The 12,955-nt window shown below is 51.6% G+C and overlaps 4 protein-coding genes across 4 annotated transcripts; 1 reads left to right on the forward strand and 3 right to left on the reverse strand.

Moving 5' to 3' along the window:
• Nucleotides 1-147: 147 nt before the first annotated feature.
• Nucleotides 148-1,730, reverse strand: N0V96_011612 (uncharacterized protein; the record flags this gene model as incomplete). Its single annotated transcript, XM_053193634.1, has 3 exons — nt 148-641; nt 695-1,488; nt 1,564-1,730. 3 exons carry the CDS (start codon nt 1,728-1,730, stop codon nt 148-150), a joined length of 1,455 nt encoding a protein of 484 aa, XP_053048952.1.
• Nucleotides 1,731-2,679: 949 nt separating this feature from the next.
• On the reverse strand, nt 2,680-4,052 carry N0V96_011613 (uncharacterized protein; the record flags this gene model as incomplete). The annotated part of the gene is made up of 2 exons (XM_053193635.2): nt 2,680-3,521; nt 3,581-4,052. 2 exons carry the CDS (start codon nt 4,050-4,052, stop codon nt 2,680-2,682), a joined length of 1,314 nt encoding a protein of 437 aa, XP_053048953.2.
• Nucleotides 4,053-5,388: 1,336 nt separating this feature from the next.
• Nucleotides 5,389-7,443, reverse strand: N0V96_011614 (uncharacterized protein; the record flags this gene model as incomplete). Its single annotated transcript, XM_065759332.1, has 6 exons — nt 5,389-6,129; nt 6,192-6,378; nt 6,443-6,559; nt 7,045-7,121; nt 7,174-7,310; nt 7,437-7,443. The coding sequence occupies 6 exons, from the start codon at nt 7,441-7,443 to the stop codon at nt 5,389-5,391; spliced, it is 1,266 nt and encodes a 421-aa protein (XP_065612054.1).
• A 2,342-nt stretch (nt 7,444-9,785) lies between these two features.
• On the forward strand, nt 9,786-12,951 carry N0V96_011615 (uncharacterized protein; the record flags this gene model as incomplete). The annotated part of the gene is made up of 7 exons (XM_065759333.1): nt 9,786-9,983; nt 10,063-10,180; nt 10,232-10,345; nt 10,405-10,850; nt 10,892-11,498; nt 11,569-11,738; nt 11,800-12,951. The coding sequence occupies 7 exons, from the start codon at nt 9,786-9,788 to the stop codon at nt 12,949-12,951; spliced, it is 2,805 nt and encodes a 934-aa protein (XP_065612055.1).
• Nucleotides 12,952-12,955: the final 4 nt, after the last annotated feature.

Below are 12,955 nucleotides of genomic sequence, written 5' to 3' on the forward strand. Positions count from 1 at the left end.
TTGAAGTGTGCCTCTCGATAACGCCGAATCTAAGTTAAGTAGAAAAAACCCTCCCAAACTGTCCATAATAATAATAATGCATCGTAAATCACTTTTCCCTCTCTTGCGATATGCTTTCATAATAGTGGCATCGTAAGTCATGATAGCTCAGGCATCTCTCGTGTATTCGGACTTTTGGCGCCAAGCGTGACCATATCTCATGATAAGCACCGGAATCGGCGCAAGGCAAATGCTGAAAGCACCCAGCATGGTGAACCCCCAACCATAACCGAAGGACTGCACCATGGGTCCGCTCGCAAGGGGTAGGAAAGTGCCAGCCAGGCATCTCGTCACGATGACACCGGTCATGGCGGAAGCAGAGTACAAGCCTGTGGCGTCGACAACGTAGGCGGAGAGGGGAAGGGAGGCCATGAGGAGAGTGAAGCCGAGCATCGCTACCGACAGGAGAAGAAGGCCGACAGGGAGGTGGAGTTCCGCAATCCAACCGTATGCGGTGATGGAGAGGGGCAAGGTGAATGCGCCGATGATGACGAGCGGGAGGCGGTACTCGGGGCGTCCGACGGGGTCGTTTCCGCGAAGCTTCACATAGATCCTATCCAGGCTAAAGTTGCTGACGAGGACACTGATGAATGAACCGACACCTATGATTGTTAGAACACAAAGGCACCTTACAAAAGTTCAAAATAGGACTTACTAAAGGACATGAATGAGAGACCAGTGAGAGCAGGCGAGAAGCCATACACGTCCTGGAGGATGACGGGCAAGCTAATGGACATTACATAAAAGTAGGCGAATGTTATGCAACCAAAGAACGACAATCCCATCAGAACATTTGACCCGAGCAAAACATAGAAAGGCCGCTTGATCGACTCCCACAGCTTGATGAGACTCTTATGATCATCAACTCCGGCAGGGTGAAGCGGTGCCCCGTGCTCATCTGCATGCTTCGCGGCACGTCGTCTCAAGATGGTCATCTTATACGTTTCCCGGAAGCAGGTGAGAAACAAGATCTCACACACCGTCGCCAGACCGGCACTCATCCAGAGAACCTGCCTCCAGCCGAGGGTCTGCGCAATGGCGCCGCTAATCATCGGACCGACCGCGCCGCCGATGAGCGGAGCGAGAGATATCAAACTCATCGCCGAGCCGCGGTTGTCCGGGACGAACATGTCTCCAATGATGGCCGGGTTCAGCACATTCGAAGCGACCGCGAGACCGGTGAGGCAGCGGGCGCCGATGAGGAGCGGGGTGCTCGTGCTGATGGCGGCGAGGACGGTGGCGATTATGAAGAGGATGTTGGCGGCGTTCATGACGGGATAGCGTCCGTAGATCTCGGAAAGGGGCGCGATGAGGAGGGGGCCGGCGGCTTCACCGAGTTCCCAAATTGTGACGAGCAGGGCGCTCGCCGGTGAGTTTGTTCCTTCATTCTGGTCTAGATCTTGGATGATGTGGGCGGCTACAGGGACTACTGAGATGCAGGTGAAGGTGCTGTGGCATATGTCAGCTCAATTGTGGCCATGAGATGTTTGATGCAATACACATCGGGTTGGATGGTTGTCGTACACGGTGAACGCGGTGAGAGCCAGCAATGCGACCAGAGTCCACTTGAAAGGTGCGGGCCATTCCCTGGGGTTCTCAGGGTCGCCATTGGGATCAAAGTCTAGCAAGTGCTTCGAGATGTCTTCCTCGCAGATGGGGTCCTCGACCAGCAGAGGCTGCTCCTCGTCCATGTTTGGCATGTTGTCGGCCGGGGGTTCCAGTGACAGAATTGTATTAGGAACAGAAACGCAGCAAGTATGTTCAGTCAAAGAAAAAGTAACAATGAGCGGCGGCTACTACGTAGATGAAGGGGCCACTCGACTAAGGTAAGGCAGTAGGAGCCGGCTAACAGAGCGGCATGGCAAGCGCCTTTTGCGTGATTGCCCCACGCCCTTCGCCATAATTTTTTTTTCTTTCCTTCTGGCCCGTGCGAAAATTTGAAAAGCCGGGGGGGTCGGGAAGGTGGCGACGGCGGGCCCGCTGCTTGCTGTCCGTCACACGTGACATCCGCTTATGTGCGACCGGCTATGGCATCCGAATATCTTTAATACCGTCGATTTGGAGTATTAGAGTAAGGTATCCTTGGTTCCATCTGGCTATCGATGGTGGTTTTATCTTTCATCTTCGCATTCCGCGAACGGGGAACACAACATCAATGAGGGGTCCAAATGGTCGATCTGAGGAAGCACGGGCATTAACTTCTGGATCTCGAGATTGACTCTTTTGATTGGTGATTGATAACCCCGTATCAGTCTTGATTCGGCCTAGGGCGGGGTCGGTACTCCGAGACTCTTCCTCCGGCCGGGCGGCGGTCTCGGTGAGCGCGAGGTCTAACTCACACACCCGCCTTAAGGCGCGAAAGACATCTTCGGAGACCGTGCTTCGTTACCCGTCCCTTCCATCTGAGAATTCACCGGATCCAAAGATTGATGGCCGCGGTGGAAAGATTCGATTATACTTGATACATGCAACAAGAGGACATAACATAATAAGCTAAGTATAGTAGGCATATTCTTCTCCGCTAATGCTGAAAATTGGCGTGGCTGGCTTTATGGTTAAACGCCATTCCCTCGGCGAAACCTAATGCCGCCAACCCGAAGTAGAACCAACAATGCGTTGGTGATTCGACTCTTAGTATGTCTAGAAACCCCCAAAGAGAACCTTCTGGTTCTGACCAAAAGTCATCCCAGACCAAGCATCCGTGAGTTTCCGCCAAATTCCATTGCTATCTTTGAAGCCATCTTTGTTCTCCAAGCTATCGGAACCTCCGTTCGTATTCTCGTCACCTTCGAGGTAACAACCCCGGGCATCAGTCTCGTCCTCATCGGCTACCTGGCTTTTAGCGTTCTTCCTTTCCAGAATGTCATCGACAGCAATCTCGAGAAGGCTGCCGATGAGAGCTTTGTGTTCTTGATCCTCCTTGAGCATGCTCTCGATGAACTCCCGTTCCTGTCTATCAAGGTCTTCTCGCTGGCGGCGGATGTCCTCAAGCTGAGCGGCAGCACGATCCTCCAAAACATTCTTCGTGAGCTCCATCGTCTTGATCTTCTCGTCGACCTCAAGAATCAGCTCCTCTAGCTGGAATGCACGCGTGAAGTCTTGCAGAGTCTCCGTCAGTTCTACTGCTGCTCGGAGCAGTCTGATGATTTCGCGGGCCGTCGTTGGCAATCTGTGGACGGCTGTGTGTCGTAGCTTATGGGTCGGCGCAAAAACCTGATAGATGGTCTTGTCCGTCATGGCGATAACCTGAGGGGGGAGCGCGAGGACCTCCGCGTTGAAGACCTTGATCCAATTCGTTAACTCGACGGCGGACGCACATTCCCAGCCTTTATCCTGGAGCACGTCGGGGAACCACTTCTTTGCGAAATCGAAGCAACATTCTTCGAGCAGCCTCTGGGAAGCCGTAAGAATAGCATGTTGAGTGGTGAATGGAAGATATGTTGGATAGAGAGAAGGGATCTTGGGATGTGTCTGAGATGGCGCTGTAGCGATTCAGAATTCGTCAGTGTCGACATATAACACGCTACAATCTGCAATATACCTTCGTCAATACCGTTCGTCTCAAGGGGTGTCTCAGAAGCGGCAGCGTCTTGTATTGGGAGTTCATCATCCGGGACCGGCACAGGCGGAACCTCCCAGCCCCACACTGGCTCCGCTGGCGTTGCTGGCTCTGCTGATTCCATGTCTTCGGGGTGGCTCATACCACCCAAGATGTCAGCAACCGACTTTGCTGCGTCGGCTTCAGATGCTTCTCTCTGTGCATCCTGTTGTGGGGTGGTCTGAAATAGCTCGGGGAACATAGCTTTGGCACGACGGTCCGATTCGAAAGCCCCGGCTTTGAGGAGAGACTGGATCATTGCGGTAAGCCTGATCTCGCCATATCTCCTGAATAGGTGATGCAAAGCGCTCTGGTTGTTAATGAGGGTTTGGCGAATCGCTGGCTTCTTCAGCTGTTTAGACCTTCCGCTGAATAGTGCTCGGCACATGCGGTAAACTTCTTGGTCCTCTGACATTGTCTGATCTGCGGGCAATCTTGATGATTGTAGGGTGAAAGGGGTTGAGTGGTTGAAAATGAGAGGTCAAGTAACTTTGGAAAGCCCCCAACACGGAAAATCGAGGCATTCTTGTACCTTTGTAGTCTTATCATCTTATGGCGTGCTGAGACACAGATGGTTGGCCTCCTGCAGCTTCCGTCTCAACGTGCGGTGTTCCAAAAGAAAATTATCAGGCCACGCTTTCTTTGGAAGTTAATCCAACTAAGAACCGGGGCCTTGCTGCAAAAACATGCCTATGGATCTTTCCCTGCTCGTTATTTTGGCTGAGAAAATGCGACCTGCTGCGCCATTGATGCCTGATGTAGGCAGTATGTCTGGCTTTTCACCAGCCTGAGAATGCACCTCTTTCGTTGGAAGGTACATGTGGGCGCTTAATACCTGTCGCCACCAACCAACGGTAAATGCAGGCCAAGAATGCGACGACATGTGGACCAATTATTCTCCTGGACTTGCATGACATGAAAAGTGAGGCTTTAAGGCTTTATCTACTTTCACCATGTCGAAGTCACATTTGTGGAGGTGTGTGTACCACCTGCAAGTCCACTTGGTGAATGACTTAGTGCTTGGCATCCTCTCGCCTGTCGAGCGTAAAAACCCCAGATCAAACAAGAACTGGCGATATTCATTGATCGTTGTGTGGACTTTTCTCCTTTATTGTCTACTTTATGGACTAAGGCAGAATGCATGTTTCAATGTCACAGAGACTATGAAGACGTGGAGAAATGAGGTGAATAGCCCAGAAGCTCGAACATAATGGGAGGGCTTCGGAGAAAGCAAGATCTGATGGGTGAAAAAGAAAGAAAGAAAGAAAAGACACCGTCGATGTAAATAATAAGACAGGTCATGAATGGTACTTTAGTGTGTTGATATTGATTTTATCTTGTTGCAAGGCCATTGTCGGTACTTCCAAAGAATCAGCACAATCTTTGACGTACTACAGTACCATAAATTATAGTCGCTTAAGCTTCCTCCCCATTTATCGATATCACAGCAACTTTAACAAGATTACAGATCCGGCATTCAAGTGAAAACTCAATTCGAGATCTCTCAGCTTTGGCTTTAGGTATCGATCTTGCGTAGTAAGGTGTCTTAGGTGACCCAAGGTATTGGATTTCATTGAACAGGTCGAATGACGTTCTACTTAGTAACACTAATACAGTAATATTCCTGAGCCCACATCTTTGTAGCGCAATTCTCGCCATTCGTCCCCAAGACAGGATTCCAAGCATACAATTGGGCCAAGGTGACTCCGTTGGCGCTTGAAAATGTGGTGCAGGTCGCACCTGAAGGCGCCTCAGCGTAGCGAGCACAGTTGGGAGTTGATGCCATCTTGCGTCGGACCCGGAGCAGCCACAGTTATGCCGACGCAGTAATACTCATTGGCCCACATCGAAGACGCACAGTTCTCTCCATTGGTACCGAGGACTGTGTTCCATGCGTACAACTGATCAGTTGAAATGCTGTTGCTGCTCGCAAAGTCGCCGCAGACTACTCCGGACGGTGCCTTGGCAAACTTGGAGCAGCTCGAGACGATGCCAGTCTGAGTTGGACCAGGAGCTGTGACTTGCGTAGCAGTTGTAGAGACTGCAGCCGTGGCTGTTGTTGCTTGTGTCGTCGCGACTGCGGACGATGACCCAGATACACCGACACAGTAGTACTCGTCGGCCCACATGGAACCAGCGCAATTCTCTCCGTTGGCTCCCAGCACGCTATTCCAAGCGTAGAGCTGAGCGGTCGTAATGTTGTTGCGAGAGGCAAAGACGGTACAGACATCACCAGAGTTTGCTTTTGCGTACTTGTTGCAGCTGGACGTAATGCCAGTCTGAGTTGGGCCCGGTGCAGTCACGGCGGAAGTCTGAGTTGGCTTCCACGTGCCGATGCAGTAGTACTCACTAGCCCATAAGGCGGTTGAGCACTCAGAACCAGCAGTGCCGAGGACAGGGTTCCATGCATAGAGCTGTGTTGGTGCAATCGAGTTGCGCGTGGCAAACGCCTCACAGCCGTCTCCAGCAGTAGCACTGGCGTAGTTATTACACTGAAAATACCCAAAGTTAGTCTCGTGCGTTCACTTCTGTCATTGTCAATGGTAAGTCTCACGTTGGTGACAAGCCCGTCTTGGGTTGGGCTAGGGGCCGTTCCTCCTGACACAGGGTTGACAATGTCTGTTGCGGTCGTCGTGGCCGAAACGATGCCGCCAGCTCCTCCTCGTTGTTGATTTCCGGCATTGGCTTCTGTGCCCAAGGGCGGCGCAGGCAATGTGTATGTAGCGTTGACTCCAGGAGAACTATCCATTAATATTGGTCAGTCCACTTCACACTTGGCACAAGGCACCTCAAAGTCCTCCTTACCTTATGCATACCCATTGGCCCTCTGTCAGATTGTCACAAAGTCCGAGGATGTACGTGTTCCACTTCTTAAACTGGACAATAGTAGTGTCACCTCCGACAGATGCCGCGATACTCGCACTTTGAAGATGTTCATTAGCACTAAAAGTAACGCAAAGTGGCAAAGATTGGTTAAGAATGCTCACCACGTCTCGTTGCTTCCGACTTTCTGTAATGTGCACCGCTGAGGAAGACACACCGAGCCAGACACAGCGCAGGTATCGCTGTTGGTGAACCATTGAAGCGCGCCGGTGCTCACACCATACTGAGACGATAAGTCATCGCATGTCGATGCCTGCCTAGGATTCAAACCGGGAGTGGACCTTTTGATCCAGTCCAAAGCATGATCCCTCTTTGACGCGGCGGCAGAGCCAAGAGTCTGACCAACGCATGTGGTCGTGGCAGCAGCCGTGGAGGTGGCAGTGGCTACGGCAGTCGTCGAAGATCCCACGTTTACGGAAGACAGGGTCGATGCAGTCTGATAATCCCAAGGCAGTGCAACAGTGAAGTCGGGAACAGTTTTGTTGCAAACGTCCGAGATATCAAAAATCTGGTCTGCGAGATACTCTGAGTAGTCGGTATCCGGCAGGAAGATGGACGAGATGCGAGTGTAGAGCTGGTTGATGAAACAGTCATTGCACAACTTGATGTCATGTCAGTGAGGCGTACGTCGACATCAAAAAAGACCAACTCACAATGTCGTCTTCGTATAGGTTGGCCAGGCGAACGTTCGCCTCGGGGATGTCCGTGGAGTTGCCGCCGCAAGTGGGATCTGAGGGGTTGGCATCACAGTCAACCCGCAACACATCAGCTCCGACCCACTCCTGAGATTCTGTGAGACAGTATGTGTAGTTGTCGGATCTTTAGACAATTAGTATCATTTCGTAGATTCAACCAGGGGTACGAACCGAGAGGGCAAACAGGCAAAGATAAGATTGTCAACAACACGCTCAGTCACCGTCCATATTGGCACAAGCTTCCCATATGCTGTGAAACTTTGCTCGAAGCAGGGGTCAGAGACATTGTAGTTCCACGATCCAACGGCTTCAGCACAGCCTGAGTCGCAGACAGCCGTGAGGTTGTCATCGGTCCACCAGTAGTTTTCCAGGTTCATCGTCATCTGCAGCAATGTCTGGTCACATTCTGGAATAGTTTGATTTCTATCTCATTCATCAGTCTAAGTCAAGCGTAAGAGGTATTAGGCTTAAGGCACCCACAGCGCTGCAATGCAGTCTGATGTGACGTTCAGTGACTTGGCGAGTTTATCGCCATTGATGGCTGGGTAAAGATTAAATGAGTGACATGTTTGAAGAAAACTGAGTGCAATGTACAGAAGCCACAACGAGTGACTCTCCATGATGAGGAAAATTGCCTGGAGCGGCGGGCTCTATGCTGGTAGGGAATGGACGGGCACAAGATTGGTGCTGCGGCTCATCTCATGTGCGAGGCCTTCGGTATATGGACCTTGAACTCATGAACCATGGACCAGAAGAAAAAGACATCGACAGATGATCAGCTGGCTCTAGTCTCTCGTCAATGTTACCGGCATAAAATCCGGCACTAAGGGACCGGAAATTGGTCTGACAGCAGTGATCACAAAATCCAAAGGGAAGTTGCATTAGGCTGCAGGCTGCAGCTTCTAAGAACGGGGCCTGCAAGGAACGCTCTACCCTGGCCATGTGATATTGAAGCCGAGGAGATTGAAGAACTGCACGCGACGGGAGAGCTTTCTGCAGGGTTGAAATCCTTGCCGGAGTCGGATGTCCCGCAACTGAGTCGGCAATCGCATCTTTCTTCCTTCACGCGAGCTGCGACGCGTTTTGATAGGTCTGGCTGCTAGTCTACACTGCAAGGAAAAGGAGTTGTCTCAATCTTTCTTGCCTCCAAGTAAGCACAGCGGCCCGATGCCGTTCAGTAGCCTACGGCACAGCAGTCATCTGGACTCAAAAAGTGGTTCATGTCAGCGGCATTTTCGTGCCGAGGGGAGCCAAGAACGGCCAAGAGTAGCCAAGTCTAGGTAAGCTTTTTTGTGACAGGGGCCGGGGGTTATATGACATTCTCCGCCCAACAAGGCTTGAAGGGTCACATCGCCAACTCCATGCAACCAACCTGCTTACTCCCTGCGGCCGCTGGTCTTGAATTTGGGATGGCTTCGGAAGCAGGTGAGATGATAATTCATTCAAAAGAGGGTCATTTGATACCAATCCAAGTCAGGCTGACGAGGAATTCCTGCCAAGTCGGTCGAAGCGGCCGAGACAGTCTGATGATTAGAGCCTGGATCAACATGTTGAGGGTGTCCATGGGTGAGCTTTTAGCAATCTGCAGTCCACAATTCTATCTAGAACAGGCTGTATCCGACGCTACATGTATCCATAGCATCAGCTCAATCTCATTCTGCATCAAATGGCCCGAGTGGAAATGCAACCGTAACCCCTGCAGCCCGGGGTGGATCGGGAGCCAGTAAGCGAGCAAGCTGTCGTTGCCTGTTGCTGTACAACACGCCGGTTCTCGATTATCAAGAGCTAGGCTTGGATGAAGACGATTACCATATTTGTGTCTTGGAAGCTGCCATTCTACTCTGGAAAGAGGTTTACTTCGGAGTCACTCATCATTCCAGACTCCAAAGAGTCGTTCAAGGCCGCGAGGATGTTTCCACTCATTCTTCTTTACGCCTTCATGGCAGCCATTCCTTTCCTCATCTCAGCCGTTCCTTTAGACTCTAACAATCACATCGCGCCTATCACTCCTTACTCAATTCCTTCTCTTGATCACCTTCTTTCCGGACGAGCCCTTCCGACTGGCACATGCAATGCAGACACTCCATGTGAGAATGCGGCTTGCTGTGGTACCAATGGGCTTTGCGGCTACTCTCCAACAGAGTGTGGCAAGGGCAATTGCACATCAAATTGCGATGCCAAAGCTCAATGTGGACAGTACGGCAAAGAAGGCTCTCAGGAATGCCCCTTGAGCGTCTGCTGTTCCGAGTTCGGGTAAGTGATAGAGTTGATGAACCTTCATTATTCCATGTCAAGCATGCATTCGCTGATCAATATGCATCAGATTCTGTGGTTCCACAAGTGATTTCTGTGGAAAAGGCTGCCAAAAAGACTTTGGCGGCTGTGGCAATGTCACAAGGCCATCCTGTTCAGGCAATTCTGTCTCTAAGCGCACAATTGGTTACTATGAGGGATGGTCCAACACCCGCAGTTGCCAAGCAGTTTCGCCTGAGGACCTCAACTTGAACGGATTCTCTCACATCAACTTTGCATTTGCATTCTTCGACCCGCAGACTTTCCAAATTGCTCCCATGGACACTGAGACTGGAAAGCTTTACAGCCGATTCACGGCACTGAAGAAGAACAACGCCGGGTTGGAGGCCTGGATCTCTGTTGGTGGCTGGTCATTCACCGACCCCGGAGCTACCAGGACAGCCTTCAGCGACATGACGAGCACATCTGGCAACAGGCAGAAGTTCATCTCTGGCCTGATTGACTTCATGGAGCACGTAAGACACACCAAAAGCCCAGCCTGAACAGCATCACCGAAGGGATTGTTTCCTGAGACTGACATCTTTTCACCTGCAGTATGGTTTCGACGGTGTTGATCTTGACTGGGAGTACCCTCAAGCCGACGACAGGGGCGGCGTCACAGCAGACAAGAAGAACTACGCTCTTCTTACGAAAGAGCTCAGGGCTGCTTTTGGTGCGTTCTCCATCTCATTCATGACAATTCGGCTTGATTGACCTGTGCCAGGCTCGCGCTACGGAATTTCAATGACGCTGCCGACGTCGTATTGGTATCTCCAACACTTCGACCTTGCATCTATTGCAGCAGATGTTGATTGGTTCAACTTCATGGCTTATGACTGTAAGTCTCACTCAATCTTCAACATAACCACTAAACCCTGGACTGACATCACTTGGAAGTGCACGGAACTTGGGACGCTGCGTCCAAGTTCGTCGGGCCTTACCTTGCACCTCATACTAATGTTACTGAGATCGACATGGGTCTCGATCTCCTATGGAGAGCTGGCGTAAAGCCTGCCAAGGTTATTCTTGGCCTCGGGTGGTACGGACGCAGCTTCACGCTCTCCGACCCCTCTTGCAACAAGCCTAATGGTGTGTGCCAATTCTCTGGCGGTGCCTTGGCAGGGCAGTGTTCGAACGCATCGGGCATCTTGACCCTGCAAGAGATCAACGGAGTCATTGACTACAACGGCGTAAAGCCCGTGTGGGACAAGGATGCCATGGTGAAATGGATTACCTGGGATGACAATCAGTGGGTCTCGTACGACGACGACGACACTTTTGAACAGAAGCGCAAGTTTGCCAACTCCCGCTGCTTGGGAGGCACAATGATAAGCAATACTTCTGTTCTACCTATAGTAGTTGCTAAGCTAATTCAATGCTTTAGGTCTGGGCCATGGATCAAAGAGACCAGGGAGAGGATAATGGATTGGCTCCCGCTTCCGGTGTCACCACTGGTCAGCAAGAAGACGCCCAGGATATGGCTCAAGGACTTGCCGCCGGAGTTTCATGTTACACGACAGATTGCGGAGCGAGCTGCAAGAAGGGCACCAACCCAGTCACCCAGATGAATGGACAGCCGGGCATGCTCTCAACTAGTGATCGCTGCGACAAGAATAAGTATCGCACGCTCTGTTGTGATGACGGCACAACTATGGGCACTTGCAAGTGGCGTGGTTACCGCGGTCTAGGTCTGTCATGCATGGGTGGCTGTGATGATGAAGAGACCGAGGTCCTCCAGGATACGAATAACCACAGCAAGAATGGCGACCAGACGTGCACTGGCGGTATTCAAAGTTACTGCTGCAAGGGCTTCGAATCAGCTCCGACGAAAGAAGAGCTTGAGGAGGAAGCTAAAGAAAAGGCCGAGGAGTTGGCCGAAGAAGCGGCTGAGCAAGCAGCTCTCGACATTGCGGCCAAGGCCTTCTGTCGACTCGCTATTCCTGCTCTCTTGGCACCCTTGGAATTGATTGAAGCTGCGATCCCGATCATCGGTATGTTCAGAAACTTTGATCCCTTTTCACATTGCCCTTGCCTGTCATATGCTAACCCAAATGATTCTAGGCGAGATTCTGGATATCGCCGAGATCGCCGCGACACCAGCCCTGATTCAACTTTGCACCGATGGCATTGAGAAAGAAGGCAAAGCTGTGTTCAAGGTTTTCGGCAAGGAACACTCCGTTTCATTCAATAAGCCATCCAAGACGGTGTCACGGCCGCCCAAGTCTACTCATGTATGTTGCTTTTCCCATCTTCTTCTGGTCTCACATGCAGCCAAATGCTAACATTTACAAGTCACCGGCAAAGACCTCTTCGTGTCCTTCAAATGCCAAGCGTGCGGATGATGGGAGACCCTGCAAGAGACAAAAGCGCTACATGACGTCTCATCGAACCAGTGAAATTGTAGTCTCGACAAGCAAGCTTCCAGGCAACGGCTACAAGATTCCTTGCAATGGTAATGGGGGCGTCTATCCGGAGGCTTGCAAGAATTACAAGTCCATTGTGGACAATTACCCCAAGTACAAGACCATTACCTGCCCTTACCGCAAGATCGACGACAAGAAACGTCCCATCACGGGAGTCTTCAACCAACAGCGGTCGACAGCCCTCTGGGATCCCGTCATCAATGCGCCTAACGGATGCTCCCCAGACGAATACCCGCCAGCGGTCATGGCACCTGTGAACGATGGGTACAGCTTGCTCACTTCCATGATCAAGGATGGTGATACAGAGGTACGGAGATTACTCAGCGCGAAGCCACCTTCGGTAGATGGACAAATGGTCCGTTACCTCGACCTGGTCGACAACCGAGAAGCCGGAAAGATCTTCGACAAGTGCCGTCAGCCACCTGTGGCCAGTGATATGCATACTACCGTCACCGTCATCAACCCAGATGCCCGAGTGCCCATTGAGTGGCATCTGACAAAGGTGGCACTTTCACGTCTCGTTTGGGAGCTCGACTTTGATGGTCTCCCTGATAACTCCAACGACTACGGCATCGCGGACAATGTCTGTGTGCCGACAATCAACGGAGTGAAGCACCCCGGCTACGCACTCCTCAATGAGGATGTCTACTTTGACTCGCACGCCGCAGAGGCGGCTCTGAGGGACACCTGGCCCAATGGTCCGGCGCAGAAGCGTTGGGTCGAGCCAGCAGGCTTGGTGGTGGAAGGTATCAACTCTACCAGGGTAGCAACTCCAGAGGAGCTGCGCGATCACCTCGGCTTCGATGAGTGCACGGATAGTAGTTGCTCGCGAGAGATTGAGAAGCTGAAGGATGTCGCTAGAACGTTCAGGGACAGGGCCGAGAAGGCCGCCAACTCGCCCGCTGAAGCGCCGGCACCTGAGCCAACGCCTGTCCATGAACACAGCACCGTCCAAGCCCTTCCTCCAAGCCAACCTGGACGGTCGTTTGACTCTGATATTCCTATGTATACTGGTATCTAATATG

This window comes from Colletotrichum fioriniae (genome assembly GCF_027942845.1).
Source record: "Colletotrichum fioriniae strain IMI 355084 chromosome Unknown scaffold_18, whole genome shotgun sequence".
Taxonomy (NCBI): Eukaryota; Fungi; Ascomycota; class Sordariomycetes; order Glomerellales; family Glomerellaceae; genus Colletotrichum; species Colletotrichum fioriniae.